General features: G+C 34.3%; 2 protein-coding genes and 1 pseudogene across 4 annotated transcripts; 1 reads left to right on the forward strand and 2 right to left on the reverse strand.

Moving 5' to 3' along the window:
- Positions 1–854: 854 nt before the first annotated feature.
- LOC130799901 (N-(5'-phosphoribosyl)anthranilate isomerase 1, chloroplastic-like) lies at positions 855–8,427 on the reverse strand. Of its 3 annotated transcripts, none has more exons than XM_057663209.1 (6): positions 8,231–8,405; positions 5,691–5,752; positions 4,582–4,946; positions 4,338–4,501; positions 1,415–1,662; positions 855–1,323 (listed from the first exon to the last, which is right to left on the reverse strand). In XM_057663209.1, the coding sequence occupies exons 2-5, from the start codon at positions 5,743–5,745 to the stop codon at positions 1,437–1,439; spliced, it is 810 nt and encodes a 269-aa protein (XP_057519192.1). In that variant the 5' UTR covers positions 5,746–5,752; positions 8,231–8,405; the 3' UTR covers positions 855–1,323; positions 1,415–1,436. The 3 variants fall into 3 exon arrangements, with proteins under 3 accessions (XP_057519192.1, XP_057519176.1, XP_057519184.1); XM_057663193.1 differs by having other exon boundaries at positions 855–1,330; XM_057663201.1 differs by having other exon boundaries at positions 855–1,662; positions 8,231–8,427.
- A 7,783-nt stretch (positions 8,428–16,210) lies between these two features.
- On the reverse strand, positions 16,211–17,496 carry LOC130799920 (uncharacterized; annotated as a pseudogene).
- A 4,266-nt stretch (positions 17,497–21,762) lies between these two features.
- LOC130819289 (uncharacterized) lies at positions 21,763–25,732 on the forward strand. Its single transcript, XM_057685309.1, has 4 exons — positions 21,763–22,236; positions 24,098–24,542; positions 24,650–24,765; positions 25,094–25,732. Exons 1-4 carry the CDS (start codon positions 21,909–21,911, stop codon positions 25,513–25,515), a joined length of 1,311 nt encoding a protein of 436 aa, XP_057541292.1. The 5' UTR covers positions 21,763–21,908; the 3' UTR covers positions 25,516–25,732.
- The last annotated feature ends 32 nt before the right edge of the window (positions 25,733–25,764 follow it).

The following is a 25,764-nucleotide window of genomic DNA, read 5'->3' on the forward strand; positions in this document are numbered from 1 at the left end:
AATTGTAATTTGGATGGGTTCTAAGAGGTTAAATTTGCATGTAAGAAATATTACATACTATATTTTCTTCAACTACCTTCATTGCTAGAGTAATTGTTTGATCAACTACCTTCCTACCATTGTTAATTGGGTGATTTATGGAGAGGTAAATGGTAACTCCAAGCCCTAATCTTCTTTCATTTAAAGTTTGTACTATTTCGCTAAAATCTACCTCCTCTCTCCTCGCACCTTTTTTTTAGTATATTAGTTGTAGTTGACGAATAAGATAAAATAAAAATAGATGGGAGAAGTGAATGAATAACATAGAGAGAGAAAATAAATTTATAAATGAGTTTAAAATAAAAGGACTCAGACCACTGACATAATAAGAAAATGGTGCAAAGTATGCGAGATAAACTACATCTACATGGAAAAAGTGGTGGATTTTCTTAGGGGACATAGGGAGTACAATTTGTTTCTCTTCCCTACACTGCAAGTATAAAACCCATAATTACTTCACTAAAGAACATATCCCCACCTACAAAAACCTGTTAATACTTAATATACTCACTTACTATTTTTTTTGCTTTTGTGAGTAATGACGTCGCCCTAAGGAGCAATCTCAAGGGGCAGAGGAGTATATCTTATATGTTCAGGTGAATCTATAAGTAACGTAAATTGTAAGGGGAGCAACTCCAACTACCATGATACCATGTGAGCAAATTGTTGGTTGCCTCAAATACCAAACTCGAAAGTTGAATCAAAACCTAAACGTATCACACATAAACTCACAAATATCTTGCTCTAATCTTTTTTTTTTTTTTAAAAAAAAAAAAAAAAAAAAAAAAAAAAAAAAAACAGCCGTTACAAATAACTTGCAACAATTTGCCAACTTATTCTTAAATTTAAATATGACATTTCAAGCTTGGCCTTGAAGGATTTCTTTCTACCCTTGTAATTGGGTTTAATTCTCACTAGCTAACAGAAAATCAAATTCCCCTCCCCTTCTTACATGTGCAAGATTATCCTAAAATTGACATTTCACAACGTTCAAGAACCTATTACAATTTACTAGTGAGCTGAACGAGCACTTCAAAAACACCTTGTTTACCCAAGAGATCAAGTAAATCAAATTGCTAATACCTAATGCAATTCATACAAAAAATCTCCAATGTTCTCAAACTTTGCATTTCTAAATGCAATACTTCATTTAGTAACATCACCCACACGAAGGCCTTCTCTACTCTAGCAAAAAAGTTTCATGAACAGCGATCTCTGAGCTCATATTTATTAACCTAGTTTTCTCATCTAGGTCAATAAATACACTGGGGGAGGAACCTAATCCTGCTTCCTACAACACAATTCTGTTTAGTCTCATTTTCTGTACATTTATTCAATAAAGGTTTAAGAAAGGTCCAGATGTAAGTTATCACACCTTTATGGTTGAGAAAAACAAATCAGTACCGCATAGAATTTACTGCGCTCATGAAAGCTGAAATTCTTGATTCATCCTTTTGGATGCCATCGGGACCACAAATACCGCTGCTAACATCGACTCCGTTAGGGTGAAGAGTAACAAGGGCTTCCTCAACATTATCAGGTTTGATTCCTCCTGCTAATAACCAACCATATTTGCTTTTAATAGACGGCAATTTAAACTGGGTCCAATCGAATCCTTCCCCACTGCAAACATAGGTGAAAACATAACATGACTAAGAATTTCTATTAGAAACAGTAGGGTAGGAGTGGAGGGCAGGGGAAGAGAGAATAGTGATAGATAAGTACACTTCCGCAGCACTTAACAAGAAGAAAAAACATGCATCATGATTTATGAAACACACAAGGAACTTACTGACTCATCGGCTTATAGTAGTGTAGCACATGGAGTGCTAATCGAAATATTTGGTATATGATAATCATACAGAAAAAGTCAAGAACAGTCTATAAACTGTCACCAACAAAGAGGAAATTAACTTCTTACATCCCAAAAGACAAAATACTTATCCAACTTCACTGTATGGTGGGATCAGTGTTGAGCAATGACACTCATTACATAATGGTACAAACATCTATGAGAATTGGGATTCAAAAACAGAAGAAGTTATCTGATTGTTAACTGTTAACACCCATTTGATGAGCAATTTCACTGGCATGAGAATGAAAAATCAAGTTGATACATCATTTAAAAATTGATTTATATTGGCATGAGAAAGGTATTAAATTCAAATATTTAATAAGGACAGTGCTGCTGGGAAAAATCAAAAACGACGTGCATCAGAGGCGGATCAAAAAAAAAAAGTGATGTCACTAATAACTCAAAAAAAAAAAGTGGGATGGTAGGATTTCTGGCAACGCGTGTGGAAGGTGACTACCCAACCAATTCAACCAAGTTCATTTTTACTCATTGCAGGGTTATTTGATTTTTTAACATTTTTTAAGTGTTGTCAGCAACAAAGATGTGTCACTAGATAACTGGAGAGAAAATCCACGTTTATTAATTAAAAGATTGTAATATTGATAGCTTAAGATATTAGCTATTTAAGTTGTTTTGCTTCCTTTTCTTCTGAAATCCAGATTCACAGAACATTGTATTCATTCCTGGAAGGAGGATTACCGTGTACGTACAAGTCTGTTATGAAGGTAGGTATAACCAAGGCAATTACACCAAATGAGCAACAAAAAATACTGACCATTTGTAGTAGATTCTTATCAGGATTATCAAATAGGATATTATACAACATTGGTATGTAGAGTTCTACCCATATACAGAGAGTGTTGGGCCCTAGCTTTGATCTGTATTGGTATGATATTGTTCGCTTGGGGCTGAGTCACCACAGATTTGTTTTTGGACATCTTAAAAAAAAGAAGCGTATTAATTTGGAGTTCGATCACATATATATTTTATCAACTCTTTCTTATTTTTTCCATGTGGGACTTGGGATGCACATTAAAAGACTAATGTACATTGGCAGTAGAAAATGTTTTCCTAACATCTGAAAAAGCTGAGTCTGAGACTAAGCAAATTTATTCAATGACTAAATTCAGAAAGCAGAGGATCGAAAGTAAGAGAAGTGTGGGAAAAAAATGGATTGCATTTGCATGATTAGTGACATTACAAAGTACAAAAACACTTCACTGTAATTGATAAGATGGATGAAATTTACAAAATCTAAATGGGGGGCAAAAGAACCTTGTGTTGTTTACGATTAGCCCTTAATCCTCATATATGATTCAAAAGTCAGAACTATCTGAAATTTATTGCGCCAGGTGATTCATAGCCAAATTGTGATAAAGAAGGCATTTTGTAAATATCCAAACCGTTCAAGAAATTGGGTGAAAAAAAAACTATTGTGCAAGGAATTGGCAAGATTTCAAGACAAAAAAGGATATTCGGGTCACTTGTTGTAAGGATTAATGTTCCAACAATCAGTCTGATCTAATGGAAGTACACCTACAAGTCAAACTCTAAAATTGTGGAAAAATGCAATTTAAGTACTATCACATAAAATTATTTCCTCTTTGGCATAGAGGGTACCGAGCTTTATCTATGTATTCACAAAATTAAAGGGAAGCAGCCTGCCCACCAGAATGCTAAGCATGCAGCTACAAAAAAGTCTCTTATAACAAAGGAATATTGAATCTGAGAAGTCTTTAAAGGAATCTACAAGTTTAAGGTGGAAACAAGATGGAGCAATTCTGTCATGTAAAACGTAAAGGTTTCTTTAGCTCTAGGTCCAAAGAGGTTGGAAAAAAAACAAATTGACCCTTCATTTGTATGCTCATGTATTTCTTTTCTTTCTATTTTTCTTTTCTAAATTTCAGTCGACAGTAATTCATTGTTTGCTTTGGACTTTGTGCATATAGGACGGTTGCCACTGCATATGCAATTAAGCAATGTGATTACATGAGCTTGTTTTGAGCAATTTGGGGTGAGTAGTTTAGTTCTAATTTACTCATTCAATTTTTATCAAATGTTTTATGATTTACCTTGTAGTTAATAAGCAAAGGTATTCAATCCATTGTACCCAACCAGCATAGGTACCATCCAGTTTACCAGTACCCATAACCCTATTACATCGAATTCCCAGGTTTTGCCTTGTATGTCAATTTCTTTGATTGAACTCATAGGTGGAGCTATGTTAGGGCAAAGGTCGACCACATCCCACCATCAAAAATCACTAAAAGTATAGTTTATATGGTGTATTTGGCCCACAAATTATTTTAACTCTATATTATGCGTCAAACTACTTGATGGTCTTGCTGTTAACATAATTTGATTTGGTGTGTACTATTATTTAAGACCTTTCCATCACTTTATGACAGCTAAAGAATGCATAGCGTCAAAAAGATAGACATACCTCCCACCAGTTGCACTATCTACTAGGACCCAATCTACAAGAGAACATTCTTCTTCAGAAATGTTATTTAGGAGGATTCCATCTTTATCGGAGTGAAGAACATATATAACACGATTCTCCTTCACCAAAAGTGGGAAAGTACTCCGTGAACCATTTCCATGAAGCTGCATTGCAATAATTTGCACAAAATTAAGATGCTGAAGAAAGTTGTGGGCAAAGTAAACTATGCTTTGAAATAACATACCTGGACATATTCTATGTTCGATGCAGCAGCAGCTTTTAAAATAGTGTCGGCATCATCATCAACAAATACCCCCACTGGCTCCGCCCCATGCTTCCTAGCAACCTCTGAAATTTCCTTTGCAGTTGATAGAGAAACAGAACGTTTTGATTTTGGCCACATGATCATCCCAATAAAATCAGCACCAGCTTCTGCTGCAATAGAAGCATCTTTAGCTGATGTAATTCCACACATCTTCACTAAAGGACGATCTTTTAAATACTTGTTTGGTGCAGTAGACATTTGTAATGTGTCAGAAATAGCCATCACTTTTGTATTCCTAGACTTGAACGGTAGTCTTAATAAATGTAGATCTCTCTTATGCATACCTGCAAATAATGAAAATACAATGCCATGGATTAATCAGTTTCAGCTAAAGTTTTTCCATCTAGTAATATACGAAGTCTAATAAAACAATGGTGTTATTTTACAAGTCAAAATGACCAAGGGGCTAGGAGTAAAGTTAGACGTTTGAATTAATCAAGGTTGCCTTTTGGAAACAAGCATTTCATTTAAATATATAGATTTCAAAAATGAAATCATTGATGAAGAATCTGAGAATGACAAGGTTTGGAAAGTCATTCTCAAATCCTCGTCTTTAACCACTTTTTTAATAATGGTGGATTTGACTCAAATCCAAATTTGAATTTTTTTGTATTTGCCAAACGCTAAATTTGACTCAAATCTATATTTTCAAATGAAATCATCATTCCCAAACATAGCACAAGTTAACTTGACACAAGATTGATTTTCATGAATCATGCACAAAGAGTTAAGGCAATATATCCTCTTAGCAAATCATTATTCAATTAACTACATGCATGTGACCTTTATATTCTAATCATACAATGGAAATGCAATCTTACACATCCTGTCCAGCTACTTGGTAGCAAGTTTATGCAGTAAAAACTATTATGCTAAAAGACATATCATTGCATGGAAACACAGCGTAAGACACAATGTAGTGATATTATGATAACAGCATAGCTACATCAAATAACACAAAATAATTCCAAGTTTACAACCGTTGCAAAAAGAACAAGGATATATTGTAGCAAAGAAGTACGCATTACCAGAAATCAGCATATTCACGGTATTTGTAATTCGAAGATAACTTTGAACTTCCATGATAACGCTGAAATGGGAGATGATGTCATAAAAGTTCGACGACAGAAACAATGTAAATCAAATGGAACTCAATGAATTGAACGCAATTGACGCGAGTGACATGAAAAATAAGTTAGAGAGAACAAGCTCCAAGTGTAAGCATACGATTTTTCGACTAAAATTCCAGAAGCTCCTAACAAGTCAGGCTGTCATTCATCTTATGTTATAGGTACATTTAGTAGTAAACTTGTAATTAGTTATAAGTGAGTATTTGTGATATTCTTAGTAATATAAAAGGGACATAATGTTGTATTAGAATTTATCAAACAAAATGAAATAAAACAATCTTCTTCTCCTCCTCTAAAATTCTTCTCTTCTCCCTCTCTTTTCTATTCACATAGTTGCTTGAGATTCAACAACCATAATATTGGTATCAAAGCCATTCTTTCCTTGGCACAAACATTTCTCTTCCAATCTTTTTCTTTCTTTATCCTTGAAACATTCATTCCTTGACATTAAATACTACAATCAAATTGCATACAACCTATTTGTGAAAAGGCATTGCCATGGTCATTTGAGTTCTTGGAGTTTTTCACCAAATTAGAGATTTCTTTTAGTGGTTGCAAAGATGAGGAGTGATGAGTTTTGCAAAACCATACAATATGAAGAACCAATTATCCCACAACTTGAAGAAGCCAAACAAAAGAAGGAAATCAAATCTTTTAAAAAACTTTTGAAAGATGAATGTTTTGATAGTTGGGATAAAGGATTGTGTGAATGGTGTAATGAACCAATTCTTGATCATAATTGCCAACATAATAGTGATAATTGGGGATTTGTTGTAGTATATGACGAAGGAAATGATTATGTGATTGCATTAGAGATGTTCGATAGCATACTTGAAATAAATATCATTCAAGAATTTGCAACATGTGATTTAAAAATTGATACTCAAGAATCTTTAAATGTTGATCATATGAATTCATGAGCAAAAAGTAAGTTGGATTCTAAAGGCTTTGTTTATATGGATGGTAATTTGGTTAATTGTGTGATTGATGACATGAGTGAACATGATTTAGTTAAAAATCATGAATATTTTGTGGCAATTGAACCTGAAAATTTATTTTCAACGTATGGGGAAATTCTTAAAGTTCATTCAATTGAAAGTGCTATTCTCCAATCTAAGAATCTACTAAGAGAAACTCATCAATGGGGTACTTTATCAAGAGTGCAATCAAGCTCCAAGAAAGTTAAAAGAAGATATGAGATGTACAAGAAAAAAAGAAAATTTTGGCAGAATATACTAAAGTAGTGCTTGACCCACCTTGGTTGTTAAAAATCAAGAAACGGAAGATTTCTATGCATGTTTTTAGTTTTATTCATGAAGTGAAGTATAATAAAGATGCCTTGTTACTTGACCTTTATCAACAATCCGAGTTTCAAAATCACTATGTTACTCTTAAAATTCAAGCAAGTATTAAGGCAAATGGAAGTACTGTAGCACAATTTTCAATGCAAATGATGTTGCTTGCTCAATTATTGGCAAAGAAGATTCAACTAATAATGAGTTTCAACTCCGGTGTTCGAACACATTTGTCATGAAATCAAAAATTATCGACGTATGTGGTTTTTATGTTGACAGGGTCTTATGGTAAATAGATGCATAGATGCAAGATATTGATCTTATTTCATTTCTCACTATTTTGGGCAATTTTTGTCGGTGTTTAGTTATATTTTAAAGTTGTCTTGTATTTTTGTTTAGATTTCTTAACATAGACTTGAGGACAAGTCTTTTGAAGGGGAAAATATATTATAGGTACATTTAGTAGTAAATTGTAATTAGTTATAAGTGAATGTTTGTGATATTCTTAGTAGCATAAAAAAGAATAATGTTGTATTAGAATTTATCAAACAAAATGAAATTTAACAATCTTCTTCTTCTCCGCTATAATTCTTCTTTTCTCCCTCTTTTTTCTATTTCCCATGATTGTTTTAGATTCAACAACCATAATATCTTACTCTGATCCAAATACCAAAAGTGATCGGAATTTACAAACACCAAGAGTCCAAAGTTCCTAATCAATCCCAAATTTTACATCAGCTAGTGTACTCAAGTCACAAATTTAATAATCGAATTCACAAATCGGCAATAACCCTAATCTCTAATATGATCTAAAATTCAGAAAATCACATTTACTATTACTCCCGAAATTCAATTATTTCCGACAGCAAATTATAGATGATTCACTAAATATAATAATAACAGTAAATTAATAATTAGCAGTTTATATTGGATGACATGTTAACATGAAGTTAAACAAGAAAAAACCATATTAGATGTCAATAAATGCTCAAATTATTGGGCTAAGTTTGGACAAGGTACTAGATTTTCAAGAATTTAGGGTAGAAAAGTTAGAAAATCAAGCAAATAATACAAATGTATTTTCTAAAATCAACTAAAGACAAAACGAATAGGCTTTAGGCATATAGTTGAGAAATCATTTACCAGAGAAGAGAAGAGAAGAGAAAAGACGGGAATAAGAAGGGAAGCTAAACAGCAAACAGCCAGTCGAAAAACGCTGGGTGTTCAGTGACTCAGGTGTTCACCGGTCCTTGCTTGCGTGCGTAATGGTCAAGACTCAAGAGTCAAGACTTTTGGCCTTCAATATCACTCTACTCGAGATGAAGATAAACCAATCTCAAAATAAGGTTTCTACTCGAAAAAAAAATTACTCACAATACTCTAATATTTTACTTATTTTCCTACAATAATTTTAACTTTTGATTAAACATCAATAATCACAACTATAACGACTGCTTAGTAAAAATGCAAACAAAGTCACCATCTAGGTAACAATATTTTAGTGTAAGTGACTCTGAAAGTTAGGATTATTGTAGATAAATCAATAAAAGATTAGATTATTCTAGGTAATTGTTTCAAAATTTTAATATTTTTTATACATTAAACCAAGGGAAGGAGAAAAAGTAGGATGTGAATCGAATTCGAAATCAAGCAATGTTTGCTTAAATTGAAATAAGACTTAGATTATCAAATTAGATTTACAATAGAGTTTAAATTCAAATACTTTTTTATCCTATTTTAATATGTCTATTAGCTTTGTAATATTTCTATTATAGGTAATGTTTTCACCACAATTTTAATTTTTATTTACTCATACATCTCATTTTCTCAAACTTTTAATCATATTCATATAATTAATATTCTCTATTCTCTACCATTTTATTAATATTTGTGCTAATTATTAGATTTGGCTTTTTTTATAGTGAGAGAGGGTAAAAATTCTGCATTTCACTAAAAACTACATTTAACCTTTTTATTTGCTCCAAAGCTTTCATGCAATCCTACTAAGCATTAGCAAGCAAATTAACATCACAAAGATACCGTATTTGCCATTAAATCATTGACAACTTAACCTAACTTAGATTGTTAATGAGTTTAAACTAAGTATACTCCTAACGGTCCGTTTGGTAGGTGGTAATAAACGGTGATAATAGAAATGAAAAACTAGTGTAATTTTGGTTGAAAAATATCTTTGCTACCTTGATGGTCATGCTTGTCCAACTTCAATTATCTCATTTTTTTTCATCAAATTTATTCCAAGGCATTACCATTGAAAGAGGTGGTATTAGGTGGTAATGGAAATTTATAAATAAAAAAACTATTTTGTGATCAAAGTTTCATTACCATGGGAATGATATGGAACTTTTGATGAAATTTTACACTTTAAATCATTCTCGTTACCACCATTTAATAACACTAACCAAACAGACCGTAAGATCAACAATTTATTACTAAGTACTAGACTCTAGTGTTCTAGTATATATCAGAAGTGCCCTTAGTGACTATGCTTATAAGTTATTCATCTATGCTTATAAGTTATTCATCCCTCTAAATGAATTTATTTCATTTTTTATTTTAGTGTCATATGAGTTTGTCAAATTTCTATTTTTAAATATGACCAACTATTTGAATTCTATTTTCTCTCTTACTTTTATGTTCCACTTAATTTGCCTCATTTTTCATTTTGGTTTATTCAAATGAATTTGTCTCAATTCTATTTTGATATGCCACCACTTCTTTTAACTTATTATAATTCAACTTCTTAATCTTTGTGCCAAAAGTAAACGGGACAATATGGTTAGAACGAATGAGTTTTTTTTTAAATATCTCACTATTCGAACCCATTATACCTAACTTTTCAATTTTCGTGTCAAAAGCAAATTAGGCTAATTTATTAGGACCGTTGAATAGATAATTAAATTTATACATGTCTCTCTATATAAGTAAGGCGTAAAAATGCTATTGATATGTCCTAATTCATTTGACATACTCAACAAGCTAGAGATCAATGGCGAAGTGTAATGACCTAGTATTATTGGACTAGCTTCTTTAGTATGAGGGCCAAAATTGCTCTTGAAGAGGAAAGATTGAAATAATTAAGATTATTTATCTACTTAATTCCAAATATAAGATTCGGAAAAACTTATGTCCCAAAATAAGCTTCCGTACGTCCAAGCCTAGCCTCGGGTAAGTCGCTGTTAGTAACAGCGAATTAGGGGGAAAAAAAAAATATATAAAAGGTGAAAGTCGCTATTACTCACATAATAGTAAGTCTAAAGCCCATTCACTTTAACATTTAAACAATTATCTAATATTAGATAAACTAACTATATAAACTTGTTATTGTTTGATTAATCTTCCGATGTGGGACTGTGGGTTTTTCCTTTTAATTCCCTACCCTCCCTTCCGATGTGGGACTTGTACATGCAGGCACCTCCAGTGCTCGACCAGAATTTAAACTTGTAGGCCAAGACTGGTTCAAGAAGCTCAAGGATGCTGTGTATGATGTTGATGATTTGCTTGATGAGTACAAAACCACTGCTTAGCAGCTGAAAGGGATGCCTGGTGGTAAGATCTCGAAGAAGGTACGTCAATTCTTCTATGGTAACAATCAGTTTCTTTTTGGTTTTAACAAGTCTAGGGAGATTAAGAAGATTAGAGAGTAGTTGGATTGTATTGCCAAAAGCCGTAAAGAATTTGGGTCCAGTGATCATTATAAACACTTTAAGAGATCAAGAGAGATAACTTGTTCTTATGTTAAAGAACACAGCATTATTGGAAGAGAGATAGACAAGGAGGTTATTGTGGATATGTTATTGTCTGATAGTGGCAAAAATGTCAACTCCTTAGTAAGATGCTTCGAACTTATGGGCTTGACTTGAAAGAGTTGCAAACACAAGCTCGAAGTAAGTTAGATAGAAAAAAGTATTTGCTTGTTCTCGATGATGTATGGTGTGACACGCGTGAACAATGGGTTGGCTTGATTAACTTTTTTGCTGTAGGTGAGAAGGGAAGTAAAATCTTAGTAACTAGCCGCTCTAGGGAAGTTGCAAATGTTTCAGGAACTCGAGATGATCTGATTTATCGGTTGAAAGTTCTGTCCGAGGAAGAATCCTGGGAATTGTTCAAGTCAATGGCATTTAAGGGGAGGGGAAGAGCTAGAAGATACCGATCTTGTTGATATAGGCAGAGAGATAACAAAAAAATGTGGTAATGTTCCTCTCTCCCTAAACGTGATAGGTTGCTTATTGTATGGGCAGAATAAAAGCATGTGGGTGTCATTTCAAAGAATTTATTTGGAGAAAATGAGGAAAGAAGATGATAAAGACCAAATAATATCAACTTTGATGATTATAATCTTACTCCTGAGTTAAAGAGTTGTTTCGGAATTTGCTCACTCTTCCCTTAGGATTATATCTTAGAAAAAGAAGTCTTGATCCAGCTATGGTTGGCACAAGGCTGTCTTGTAGCAACTCATGATGGTGAAAGCTTGGAAGATGTCGGTGAGGAATATTTTTCGATTTTATTGCAAAGATGTTTTTTTGAAGATGTGGATGGGAGTCATGGTGAAGTTCTTTTCTGTAAAATGCATGACCGAATACATGATCTTGCCCAAGAAGTTGCTGGAGAGGAGTCCCTGATGTTGACCGTTGGAAGAGAAAATACAAGGAATATTACCCATCAAGTCAATGAGTGGTTGGGAGAGATTTGGTCAATTCATCTCGTCGAGCACTGGAGGTGCCTGCATGTACAAGTCCCACATCGGAAGGGAGGGTAGGGAATTGAAAGGAAAAACCCACAGTCCCACATCGGAAGATTAATCAAACAATAATAAGTTTATATAGTTAGTTCATCTGATATTATATAACTGTTTAATTGTTAAAGTGAATGGGCTTTATGTGAGTCTTGGCCCAGGAAAAATATTTGGAATTTTTTTTTTTTAAACTTTATAGTCGCTGTTAGTAAGAGCGACTTTCAACTTTTTCATTTTTATTTTATTTCCCCTTATTCGCTGTTAGTAACAGCGACTTACCCGAGGCTAGGCTTGGACGTACGGAAGCTTATTTTGGGACATAAGTTTTTCCAAATCTTATATTTGGAATTAAATAGATAAATAATCTCATTTATTTCAAATTTTCCTCGAAGAGAATGGAACTACAAACAACCAAATTAAGGAAGAAGACTTCTTTAATGACAATAGAAGTTCACTTCTGTTGGAGACAACCCAATTAAATCATTTGACAATTTTTTTAAAGTAAAATTGCATAAATTCAATCCATCAAATTTAATTTCGCTTAGATAAAAGTTTATAGGTGAGAATCATACATAGAAGTACAAATTTATATTTTTTTTTTGCATTTGTTGTAATTTATATACCTTGTAAACTTTAATCTACTATCCTACTTATCCATGAAGTAATAGTTTCTACTGGATGACTTTTTCTTTGTAGATATAAAATTTTCATCACTTATGTGATACTTCAACTTATGAAATCTTACATTCATGGAATGCTATACATAGTAATATATCATCAAGAAAAACCGATTTCATACAAGTATACAACTAACCTTAATACAAGAGGTGGTTATAAATATGTTTAAGGTGCCCTCAGCCTTATATGAACTTGTCTCATCAAAAGATAGCTTCAAACAAGTTATTCAAAAATTGCCAAAAAAAAGATACGCGCAAGTAAATACTACATTTATTGCTGAAACTAATGGGAGGCATTGATGCAACACTAATTGCATGGGTCAAAATATGTATAAAGAGAGCATGTGTGAAAAAATAATTAAGTAATCAAATTAAAAATTAAAAATTTGAGTTGGGTGTTCACGTAAAAAGAAACAATTCAGGACAAAATTGGACAAATTATGTACCATTATATGATAACTTATGCATTTTGGAGTTGTGATGACTTGCGACCTTTGTCTTTGTAGGAATTTCGAGACGTTACGTTTTGCCTTCGATGAGCAGAAGCTATAGCTCTGCGCCTTTGCTTGCTTAAGCGTCTTGTTAGCTCAGCATCGCCTTCACTATTTGTATCCTGCAAAGATATTGATATGTATTAAGACAATGTGTAATCCCAGGAAACCTATCGACTAGTACACTAGAAATTCTGAATAATCTGTTCCAAAGAAAAGGCAGTTCTGTTATTCGTTTCAAAAGTGGACGGAGTCTCCTTACAAGCCAAGGAATTTTTAAAATATGTGCCGGATAATAAGACTCAACTACTGAAACAATCATACAGAATATACATTTCAGCTGGAAATTTTGTGGTTTAAAATATGTCCCAATAGACGTTTTCCGTGAAAAGAAACTTTAATTACGTGACCCGTATAAAAACTACGCGAGCCGCAGAGTGAGATCAGAAGCAACTCCGCGCCCCGCGGATCAAAGCAGTATGGAAACCGCGCCCCGCGGTCTTCTACGCGCCCCGCGGAGGTCTTCTTCGACTCGTATTCATCTTCTTCCAATGGTGCTAGCAAGTTTGAGTCACCATTTAACAACAATCTCCACCTTGACGAAAACACGTAGTCAACCACTACCTCATCAAACCATAGTGAAGCGAAACCATTCTCAAGTCAAAACCCGATGCAAAGCTCAAGCATAAGCCATACATCCCGACAAATCTCCAACCAAGACCCATCCCGATAAGTCTTCAACTAAGACCCATCACATACTCGTTTCCAAGTATAACAATCATAACGCTCAACTAGCATCACAAGTTCACTTCCATCTGCATCACGAGTACACTCGTTTCCATCTGCATCACGAGTACACGAGGCAAGCTCCACCTTGAGGTTGTGCACACCACCACCTATGAGCTCCCTTCGACTCGTATTCATCTTCGTCCAATGGTGCTAGCAAGTTTGAGTCTCCATTTAACAACAAAAAGGACTAAAAGCAACTCTAGAGACTCAAATTTCAAGAGTTTCATACCAAAGCACAGAAACGATTATTTCATGATTTCATCAAATGCACAAGGTGAAAAAATTACTCATTCAGTTGTGTCTATGGCTATCTGAAAGGGTGAGGATCATAGATGGAGCATCTGCATACGAATTGCGAGAGAAGAAATAGCAAGTGACAGACAAGAAAGAGACTAATGAGGTTATGATGGAATACCCTGCAGTGTTGTTACGAGCTTCATTGAGTCATGATTCATGAATATAGTTTTTTTAACTCTCCTCTATCCCAAGCCAAAAAAATCATGTATATCCCTTTTTTCTCATGTGTGTTTGTCAGAAACAGGGATTATAGAAGAAAAGAATGTCCTTTTGGCCAAATCCACTAGCAGAAAGCTCCTTATCTAATGAATCAGCAACTTTTAAAATAGAGAAGCATGGCCTGCTGTTGTCTGTATATTCTATACCATCAGCCTCATTTGACTGCAGTTCAAAAGTGAGCTTAAATCTGCTAATTGTTGAAAGTGTTGAAATTGTTTAACATAGACATCATTGAAATTGTTGAAATGGTTCAGCATAAATATTAGCTGTTGGGAGTGTATTCCGTCTTCCAATCTTTTATAAACATCAGTATTTATGATTTCTTTAACATAGACATCAAGCCATTGCAATAACAAAAGCCTTATGGGGGGGGGGGGGCGGGGATAATAGAAAGAGTGAAAAACAAAAGCAAAAACCTTAATACAGCCAAGCAGAATGAAGCATTTGAAAAGTAGTGAGATAATACAGTCATAAAGCATAGAGCCTTATGATGATAACTCTGACCTTGTTTCAAACCTACAGTGACCAGAATCAAACTTCAAACCCCTTCAAAGCCTCAATGATATAATAGGATCTAAAAAAACCCACAAATAGTAGCTTTGGTACTTGCTTTACCTTCAAGAGTTCCCAAATTTCCAACTACACTAGAAGTAATGGAAAGCAACAGGTCACAAGGTGTATGTTCCAACTAATATAACACCAATACATTGCCCCAGTGGCAAAGAAATAGCTTCCATCTCACAAGAGTAGGAAGTTGGATTTTTTGTTACCCGGGCTCTTCATGTTAACTAAGCACCCGTATTGGATCTTTGGCACTCACGACATGGGCACGACCCTTGGACACTTTATTTTGGACTAAAAATATTGTATTGTTCTTAATTTAGATTTTAGACACGCGGACACGTATCCATACCCTTGTAAAGAGTTTGCTCCCAATTGACCCTTGATCGTAAAAACCACAAGAGGCCCCACTGAAATACGAGTGCAAATGATTTAATTAGTTATTTTGCTCTAGTCTATTATGATTCAAAACTAAATAATATCAATCCGAAAATGTAAAAATACTATCCCATGAAAAAACTACCCCATGCTACCATTGATTTCTAATAAACACTCTAAATTTGTAATCCACGAACCACTCAAAAATATATGAACAAAACTGCATAACAAATAAATCCTGTTATCAATTATCATGCTTACATGTGGAACCATATCCAGGCAAGTCATTGTTGAGTTCTTGACCAATCGAGGCAATATTCCAATTCTAAGTCTCATATTTAAAAATCAAGATCACTTGCTTATTAACAGTCATGTCCAATCAATATAAGTAAAAATAGCTACGTCCAACAGCATATCCTTCGGCGCAGAAACTCAGTCTTGAAAGAACATTGAAAAGAACATTAGCAAAGGCTTTTAGTTTCTTGGTTTTCTTTTTCATAATCTTTCAATGCACTATTTCTTTTATTTGATTCAAATATCATATTCAAGCTTAGTTTTTACAGTTCATCCAAAAATCACTGATTATGAATTAAATGCATTGCTCATTTGTAATGTATCTCTATCTAAAGCAAAGGCTTTACTAGCTTAGCTTAATCCACGACTTGTCATTAGCAAATTAATCGCAGAAATCCCATCCGAAGAACAAGGGCGATACAATGCACTTAACTTACCTCTACACCATAAGCATCAATTTAAAACAATGAGAAAAAGGGGGGGAGAGAAAGACAGAAGAAAGAAAGAAAGCTATTGAAGGACAAATGGAAAAGGAAAAGTGAGCATATAAAGAATAACAATACAAAATAGTTATTACTTAACAAAATTAGCATCAATTACTGAGAAGTAAAAAAGCAATACAAATGTTCAGTTTATTCCACATTCACAACCATAAGTCATTCTATTATCCCATTGCCGTTAGTGGAGGATGTTTCTGATACAAAATACTGATTGATTTCTTATTAAGATACTAATAAACGAACGACACTTACAGTGGATAGCCTTGGACAAGGGACATAATCACACAATGACGGTTGCAGTCAACTGCTTTTGGTACAGGAAAGTCATGGTCTTCTAATGCCTATCAAAGCAAGTGGCAAATATCAAGATAACAGTTAACCTAACAAACAACATCAATGCGAGATCAATTAAGACAAACCTTCCTAAATGCAAACTCTTTCAAAGCAGCCAGACGAGATTAGAGCCAGTTATAACTACTCCTGTGCTTCAAGTAGTCACGTTTAGATTTGACAGCTCTAAAGGAAACTCTTCCTAGTCTGTGGAGCTTCATCGCCATAATTGTACCATCCTCATTGGCTACCTCAAAAATATCTAAATCCCACCGAAAAAATGTTGTTCAAGTCAAAATACTTCATTATACAACAGTAGAAACCAGTGTCACCTAATTCATAGATCTCCAAGCCAATGCAAAATGCAAATTGCAAATAAGTGAAGTTTAGCCCAAAAAGGCAAACTGTGAATTACTACAGCAAATTAAGTAGCAACTAGCAACTAGGTAACACTGGGAGAAACAAAAGGAGTGGAATTCTCTAAATAACCTAACAAAAACATTTACCAGACTCCTTTCCAACTCCAATTTGACGACCAACGGAACTGAACACACCACGATTGACTAATGTCTTAAACGCAAGGAAATCATACCCAAGGTATGTTAATCTGAAACCATCATCTACAGAAAAAAGCCCACATTATCAAATTACAAAAACAAGGGGTTATACACCACATACACAGTGCTGATAGCAAAAAAGAGCAAGGCAGTAACTAACACTTAGAAGAATCATGATGCAGCAGCTTGTGCTTAAGCAAATTCTTCATCACCTTATAAATACCTCCATGCCAACATGAATAAGATTTTTAGTTCCTTACACCAATTTAGTTACAGTACCATGATAAACATCAAAACACTCGCTAATGAGATTGAGAAATTGAACAAGAATTAATTACTTGAGGGAAGCAATGCGATCAATGAGCTCAGATGGGATAATTTCATGCTGCGACAGTCAAAACAATAAAATTTAGAAAAGGAAGGCAAAATGGTATTTCAAAGACCACATAGAGAGGATGAATGAGAGAAATATCGCTTACATTGCGCATGCCCATCTCAACAGCAGTGAGTACCCGAAAATCATCTTTGGAAAGATATCTAAGGACATCAACATCCAACTTCATGGCTGCTTGTACCAATTACAAGTCACAAACAATTACCATGAACAGGTCTACACACCTCTTTAACACTAGGAGCCTACAATAAATAAAGTAGAACTTTAAGCCTACTTGTATCAACTTAAAGCTACTTAATTAACTTAGATAGCAACACAAACATTCTTAAATGACCTACAAACATTACAAAAGGAGCATGCTTTAACTTCCTAGCTATGACTAGTGACTAATGAGCCAACAAGATATCAATAGAACTGTAAGGTTATGTCTTGAATCCCACATTGGAAGATTGATGTTTGTCATTATCCCACATTGAAAGATTGATGTTTTTTATTATCCCACATTGGAAGATTAATGTTTCTCATTATCCCACATTGGAAGAATAACAAAGGCTTGTTATTCTTCTCCTTATAAAAGGAGTCTTGGGCATTAGTTTTACATTATCCCAAAAATCTATTTTGGTTAAGGTTTTTTATATTGGAGTAATTTATGAACTCCTATTTTCTATAACCTAGCCAATTTTTGTATTTTGGGTTTTCTCTAGTAATAAAATTGTTGATGAACCATGTAAATTTTGTGTGTTTTGATTTTGTCAATTTTTATGCTTTCTTTCTTACATCAAAGCTAAATATATTTTTTGGTAAGAAAGATGTCTGTGATGAATGTGAAGATTGACAAATTCACGGGGAGGAATAGTTTCAGTTTATAGCAGATCAAATACACCGCAGCAAAACAGTGTAGCAGAACGTTGACCTCACACTGGTATTCATCTGAAAACTCCTTATGAAGTTTGGTCTGGTAAGCCCGCAGATTACTCTAAGCAGGCACAACCCTATTGGCATGGAAGGGGTTAAAGGGTATAGAATCTGGTCATCACCTGAGAAACAAACGAAAACTCAATTTTACAATAATAACCAGAAATTCCAACCTTGTTGTTTTAGTTCAAGTTCTCTTTACAAAATATTAATTAAAGTCAAAATCCACACATTTGAGTGAAAAGAGATGGCTGAACCTACACGAGAAATTACCATGGAGGAAACCAGGCTTAATAGAGGAGGTACGAGACCCAGAAGAAGTGTCTTAGGAGGAATGATAGCTAAGTACCCAGCCATTCAGGTAGCCGGCGCAAATTACACAATAAATTACTTTTCAACGAATGCTTCTGTGGACATATGGGTCACTAAAGAACCTGTGAACTTTTCAAAGATTGTTAAGACCTGCACCAACGAAATCAACAATGTAACTTTGTCTGAAATGGAGAGATGTGCTATGTATGCCTCTGCCGTAATTGCAATATTGCCGGGTATGAAGCCTATCTTTGAAGAGCATTTCACTCAACTGGGGTATTTGATAAATGAGATTGATGATGCAGTCAGGGCAGAAGCAGGCACAACCCTATCGGCATGGATGGACATGTCATCAGTAGCAATGTATTTCGGTCAGCTGGTGGTTGTGCTCTACAAGAATATATCTGCTCAAAGTTATACAGCTTTCATGAGTCGTAGAGGCAAAGAAATCAGTGCCCGAGCAGACATAATGGAAGATAGTCCTGACTTTAAGATTGTCTTAACTTTAGACTCTGCTACCATAATTCGGAGGATGATTGGAGCTAATGACACTATACGAAGGGCTATGCTGGAGGTTGTCATCGCAAACGAAAAAACACTGAACCCAATCGGTCGAGTGTGCAATTATCTTATGGACATCCTTGCATGGACGGAGATGTCGGCATTAATTTTCATTATGGATACTTTAATCTCAACGGAATCTCCAGTTTTAACTGATAGCAGGGTGGCTTCTGAGATTGTCGCTCTGGCCAGGGCTTATGCCGCAATAACTCGAGTTGATTATCCCCAATTTTACAAAATACTGTACCCCGCCGAAGCTAACAAGTTGCTGGTCAGAAACAAATTTGCTACTTTACTTGCTGTTGCGCAGACTTGCTACAAAGGTATAAGTGATCCAGCTGAGAATTACCAATCGACCACTGCAAGCAATAATCGCACGGTCACAGAGCTACTTAATAAGCATAAGGCTTATATGAGAGCTCAAGAAGGAGAGCAAAGTGGTTGATTCTGGCATGCTGAACTTTTTGACTAATAGGGACAGTTTGATGGAGGATATCTATGATCTTGATGTTTGAGCTTCTATATATCCATTTTCTATATATGATATTGTATAAGGCAACATAATCGGAACTCTGAAGGAAATTTTATATGGAGTACTATCTGTTATTTTTGTATTGTTCCTGCATGTTTTTGAACATTAACTCAGATCTCATCAGTGTACTTTCGATCATTTGGTTGGGCAAGTTTTTGGGATAGGTCTGTTATGAATTGAGATTGTCGGTGAACCACGTAAATTTTGTGTGTTTTGATTTTGTCAATTTTTACGCTTTCTTTCTTACATCAGTTATAACAAGAACACTTAAACACCATCCATTTATGATTTCAAATCCAGACAGTAACAGAGTAGCAATAAAAGCAACAAAATAAACACAATACTTCACTAGTCCATTGTCTTTCCACACTAACCAGGCCTTATTTTTGGAGAAAAAAACAAATATAGGTTTTAAAGGGGTATACTAGTGGGGTCATGTCTAAATGAGGTAATGTAGAAACCGGCAAACCACGTTGAGAGTTGATACCGATCAAAATAATAAATGTAACAAAATCAGGGGACAGGGAGCAGCGGGATATCTATTCCCTCCTTTTTTATCTATTCTTCTCTTTTTTTCCCAAATGAAAATTTACAAAGTCTTCCTATTATTAATCTTTCTATTTCAGGATATTTTTGGGACAAAAATAATCTTATTTGTCTAACACATTTTACTATAAGTCATCACATTTTATAGTGTTAACCTCCTAAATACTTGATTCTTTCATTAATACATTTTTCCTCATTACAACTGTTTCCTCTTTTTATTAAATCCCTTTACTTCTTTTTATGATTTCAAGCAACAATAATCATATTACTTATTCTAATCAACAATTACTCTTAAAGGAATATTATATCCCTTATAATAACTCTTGTTCCCTTACCATATGATTATTGGGAAGAATGAAAGATCAAAGGGAGCAACAGTCCAAAACAGTGAATAAAGAGTGAGCAAGGTGGTAGGCTGGCAGCGCAGCAAATTGACAGAAGCAACCACCGCTGCCGGCCACCAGACGAGTAGCCCGACTGACAAGCGCAAATAATGAAGAGGAGGCGACAGTCTAAACAAATCAACAATAACAATAATCCCATTTTCAAATCAAATATAATCCAATCAAAATACAACTAAACCTTAAAATTTTAATTGTACAAAAGTAACCGAGACCAAAAACACCTAAACATGCATTATTGCATTATATTCTACAGAATTAAATTACTTTACTTAACAATTCTCATTTCCACCTTTTTACCCTCACATAACAAACAGGAAACACCCCTTAGGGTCTTAATATTAAAGAGTAATTGTGTAATGTTTAAATTTCAAAACATGTTAAAATAAAACATTTATAGGTGAATATTTTAAATTATAAAGTAAATATTTTAATTACTTTAAATGATAATTAGTTTAACAATTTAAAACATATTGAGACCATAAAATTTGTGTAAAAATCAATTTTAGAAATTCCAACAAAACTTGTATTGGATTTAGTTTTTTTTTTTTAAAAAAGTTGGATTAAACTTGTTTATTTTGGAGAAGCAATTATTTAAACTAAAAAATAGAAACAATCCAAGTATAAAATTAATTTTTCTAAATTAGTTTAATTGCACTATTTAATCCAATTTAGTACAATACAACGTTGAGACCTTCTTAAATGATATTTTGAGCAATTCTTTTAAGAGATTATCTCGATAAAACAATCTAAAGAAGTTTATATTCTCATAATATATATAAGATGAATTATTTAACTCATCAATGAGACGTGTCTTTCGGTGAGACCATCTCGTACAACAATTTATGTATTATTTTAGTTAATTTTGTTGTGCTAATTAATCCATATAAATTAATAACCCATGATTAAATAAAATTTAAACCATATATCACATTCACAATTTTCACTTAGGTACTAGATGGTTAGAAATCTAAATAAAACCCAATTATTTAAGAATTAATAGCAAATCACTTAAAAATGAGAATTCCATTTCCAATTTTTCAAAAGTAAAAAAAAAAATCTAACTCCCAAATAAAATTCCAAAAAATCCAAAGTATATATCACATAAAAAATCTACATCATTAGTTATCATAATTACTTAATTAATTAATTGATACTTAATATAATTCATTAATATAACAAAATCTACATTCTCACTTCTCATCTCCCAAAATCTACCCCAACTCCAAACAAACCAAACCCATTCAGGTAGCTTCTTCTTCAGTCTTTCCCACTTCATCACACTCTTCACACTTCCACAACAACCCTTAAACAATGGAGAGAGAAGGAGTTCAAGAACGAATGCATTCTTCTCGACGAGCTGCAGTTTCAGATGACGGTAACGAAAACGATGAATCCGATGATGAGTCTAAAACCAAAAAGTTTATCCCATTTTCCACTCGTTTTATCAATTTTGTTACTCGTTATACCCTTATTTGGCCTTGTCTTGCTTTCGCTTTTATACTCGTTCTAATCACTTCTACCATCGTTTTCTATTCTCGTTCTCTTGTTTGCGTTTCTTCTTCGGCTACTCATTCTCGGTTCGCTTTTTTTGGGTTTGATGGACTTGAATCGGATTTTGGATCTCTTGGTGTTCCTTGGTGTAAGCTACTCTATCTCTTTATATCTTTTTGTTTTGTTGAATGGTTTTTGTATGAATAAATTAAGGTGGATCTGAGTGTGGGTGATAATTTTTGTTGAAGATTTGTGTTTTTTGTTGATGTGTTATGTATGGGTTTACCTTTTTGAATCTGGGATAACTTATTTTTGATAGAATCAGTGAATGAATGAAGCTGGATCTCAATGTGGGTGATAGTTTTTGTTAAAGATTTTTATCTCTTTTTGATGCTTTCTACCTGGGTTTTCCTTTTTTAAATCGGGGTATATATAGCTTATTTTTGGTATTTTCTTAGATGAGGTGTTTAACGTTATGATCTCTCTATCAATGTGTGTGCTTCTGTTGCCGGTGCGAATCCTGTTAGAGTATATAACAATTAACTGGGCCTTCAACCATCAATTTAAGCGGAGTTGGTTTCTTGACATGGTATAAAGTCAGCGTGAAGGCTTGTGCTGATTTACACTAGGGTTCTCGTATGAGGGGGCGTATTAGAGTATATAACATGGCCCGGGGCCTCAACCATCAACTTAAGCTTTTGGTTAAGTTGCTTCCGTTACAAGTCCAATTGAATAACAATTGGGTAAGATGATTGCGTATTTATGTAATTCTTGAGAAATTAAACTTAGTTAAACGTGTCAAATATTGTTTTAATTGGAAAATATAAGGAGCTAAAAATTGATAAAATTATACCCATTGACGCATAATTTGTTGATAAATTCTCAATTTAATGCTAATTTTGGTTATATAATCAATGATTATATAGCCCTTAGGCTACATATGAAGTATTGGGGCCTTAGCTCTAAATTTGTGTTGGTTTAGTGTGTTCCATTTTATTTAAGGGAGAGAAATTTAGAAGCAAGAATTGGGTATTGCTCATAGATATTGCTCGATGTAAACAGTTATAGGATGTTAATACTTTTGTGGTTTCTTAGAAATTTTGATGTTAAAGTTCCATAAACAGTCCAGTTTTTAGCATATCTGACAGATTAGGGAGAGAGACTAGTCTGTTCCAATGAGTAATAACTAACTAGGTTGTGTCGATTTGACAAACTCGTACTTAAAGTCACTTTCGTAAATTTATTTTTGAACCTGACTAATCAAGTATTTTTTTATTTGCACTCTTGTATGAGGATAAGCATCTGGTTTTTGCTTGGTAGATTAATTGAACCATCTGTATGTAACAATATTTTGATATCATCACTTCACCTTATGAGGGGCTGATGTTAATGAGTTTGAGATTACTTTGCAGTGAAACCCACAATGTATGTTATTTGTAAATCTTTTATTAGGTTTTGATCTAAACAAGTTGATGGTTTGTGGAGTGAGTTTTAACTATTATACTGCATTAGGATACACTATTAGGAAGGAAGAGAAGAGTACGGAAGGGGAGGAGAGTACAAAGTGATGAAGGGGAAGAAAGGGCAAAATGATGAGTTTTCTTCCAATTCTTTCCTTTGTTAGAAATATTCGTTGCCAACAAACTGTATGGGCCCTCCAGTTCCCTCCTCTCCCCATTTGCTTTCCAGATGAGGGAAACCTCATCCGTATGCTTCTCTCTCCTTTTTTCGTCCACTCTTCCCGTCTAATTATGGTCTTAAGGACTTCCACCATGCTTGATGAAGCACAATGAACTTAGTTACGGTAACCTTTTAGTAGCTTGAATGTTTTTTAGGTTTCTTAGGTTTGCTATTTCAATTTGTTTGTCTTATATGCCTTTTCACGTTGATATTTTCTATGCGAAATGTCAATATCCTTTTTGTTTGAGACTTATGGTGTATGATTATGTACCAGAAATTCACCAATGCCTTACTGTATGCACCAATTTAATTGTTCTTGTTGGCAAAAGGCAGATCGAAACATGGAAAAACAGTGGAATGGACGTCCAAGGATCTGCAAAGTGCTTTAGAAGAGTTTGTGCCTATATACGAAACTCGACCAATAAAAAATAACATGTATGGCATGGGATTTGACCATAGCTTTGGACTCTGGTTTGTTGCTCGATGGCTGAAACCGGACCTTATGATAGAAAGCGGTGCTTTTAAAGGGCATTCCACCTGGGTACTCCGTCAGGCTTTGCCAGGAACTAGAATCATATCAGTTACACCACGTCATCCCGAGAAGTATCTAGTCAAGGGTCCAGCATATGTTGATCGAAATTGCACATACTTTGCAGGAAAAGGCTTCGTAGATTTCGGAAACATTGATTGGAAAAGTGTTATGAAGAAACATGGTGTTACCGATCTAAGTCGAGTTCTTATCTTCTTTGATGACCATCAGAGTGAATTAAAAAGGTATTAATTGACTGTGTTCACCTTGGCAGTGTTTATTATTTCCCTTTATTTTTTCATCCAAGTCAGTAACGAAGTGCTCGCTCTTCTCTTGACATATCGGTTGGTAGATTGCAGCAAGCTCTAAAAGCCGGTTTCAGACATATTATTTTTGAAGATAATTACGACACAGGAACCGGAGATCATTACTCCTTGAGACAAATCTGTGATCAAACCTATATAAGAGGTAAAGTTCAGTGTGCTGTTGCACCAATTTTCATCTGTCGTAGCTTATTCCCTTTCAAAACTCGAAATTTATTTAGAATTTCCTAACCCCCTTTGGGCCCTTCCAGTCCCTTCTCCCTCTATTCATATCTTTAATTCAAGTGATTACTGGTGTTTATTCGAAACGGATTTTGCTCAGAATCTCGCTTGTTTGTTACAGTTAAAAAGTCTATTTATTCAAAAAACATAATTACTGGTGTTGCTAATCCTTATAGTCTTACAAGTCACGATTCACCTCTTGCTCATTCTTAAACCAGATTTTCCGTTTTTCTGTATTTATTTTACTTTAGGTGGTGGCCACAGTTGTTTTAAAGACGGTGATGAAGCTAGAATAAGAGCTAAAAGGAAACCTTTCTGGGAAAAAGCCATGGATATCGATGAACTCTGTGGGCCTGGTGAATCGTGGTGGGGTGTCAGAGGGTACATGCGAGACGACTTTAACCACAGCAACAAGTTAATCACATACTCAGAACACTTCCAGAACAGTAGATTTGTGGAATCAATTCTAGAGGTATATTGGGAAGTTCCACCTGTAGCCGGTCCATCTCTAACTCACCAAACAAGATATGATCCCGCACGTTCTGTACCACCTATTGTTGAAGATGGTCGATACGGCCTCTTCCAAAGGCTCGGTCTTGGTAGACTTGAAACATCTGTATTTAATGGATACACTCAGATGGTTTATGTTCAAATTTCCGAACCTGAATCTTAGTATTGTCAGAGATATATAGGCAGTAAACATCGTTTGTAGTCGATCTTCAGCATCGATATTTCCTTTTTTTACCTCAAGTGTTCCTCAACGTTCGAGTTTTGTAATCATAGCTCATAATTTTCCTTTCCCTAACCTACATAATTATTGAGTTAGTCTAATTGATTTCTTTTGTTGATTGTTATGATGTTTATTATAAGCTTTCTATCTTTTACTTTTTGACTTTCTTTGGTTAGGCAATATTTGCTGGAC

This window comes from Amaranthus tricolor, chromosome 1, assembly GCF_026212465.1.
Source record: "Amaranthus tricolor cultivar Red isolate AtriRed21 chromosome 1, ASM2621246v1, whole genome shotgun sequence".
Lineage (NCBI taxonomy): Eukaryota > Viridiplantae > Streptophyta > Magnoliopsida > Caryophyllales > Amaranthaceae > Amaranthus > Amaranthus tricolor.

Excerpts from the sequence above, each read along its gene's own strand:
- LOC130799901 (XM_057663201.1), bottom strand. The coding sequence starts at position 5,745 with ATGGAAGTTCAAAGTTATCTTCGAATTACAAATACCGTGAATATGCTG. Across the intron at positions 4,502-4,581 it reads CGAACATAGAATATGTCCAG|CTTCATGGAAATGGTTCACG; the intron begins GTATGTTATTTC and ends ATTGCAATGCAG. Across the intron at positions 1,663-4,337 it reads GATAGTGCAACTGGTGGGAG|TGGGGAAGGATTCGATTGGA; the intron begins GTATGTCTATCT and ends CTATGTTTGCAG.
- LOC130819289 (XM_057685309.1), top strand. The coding sequence starts at position 21,909 with ATGGAGAGAGAAGGAGTTCAAGAACGAATGCATTCTTCTCGACGAGCT. Across the intron at positions 24,543-24,649 it reads CATCAGAGTGAATTAAAAAG|ATTGCAGCAAGCTCTAAAAG; the intron begins GTATTAATTGAC and ends ATCGGTTGGTAG. Across the intron at positions 24,766-25,093 it reads TGATCAAACCTATATAAGAG|GTGGTGGCCACAGTTGTTTT; the intron begins GTAAAGTTCAGT and ends ATTTTACTTTAG.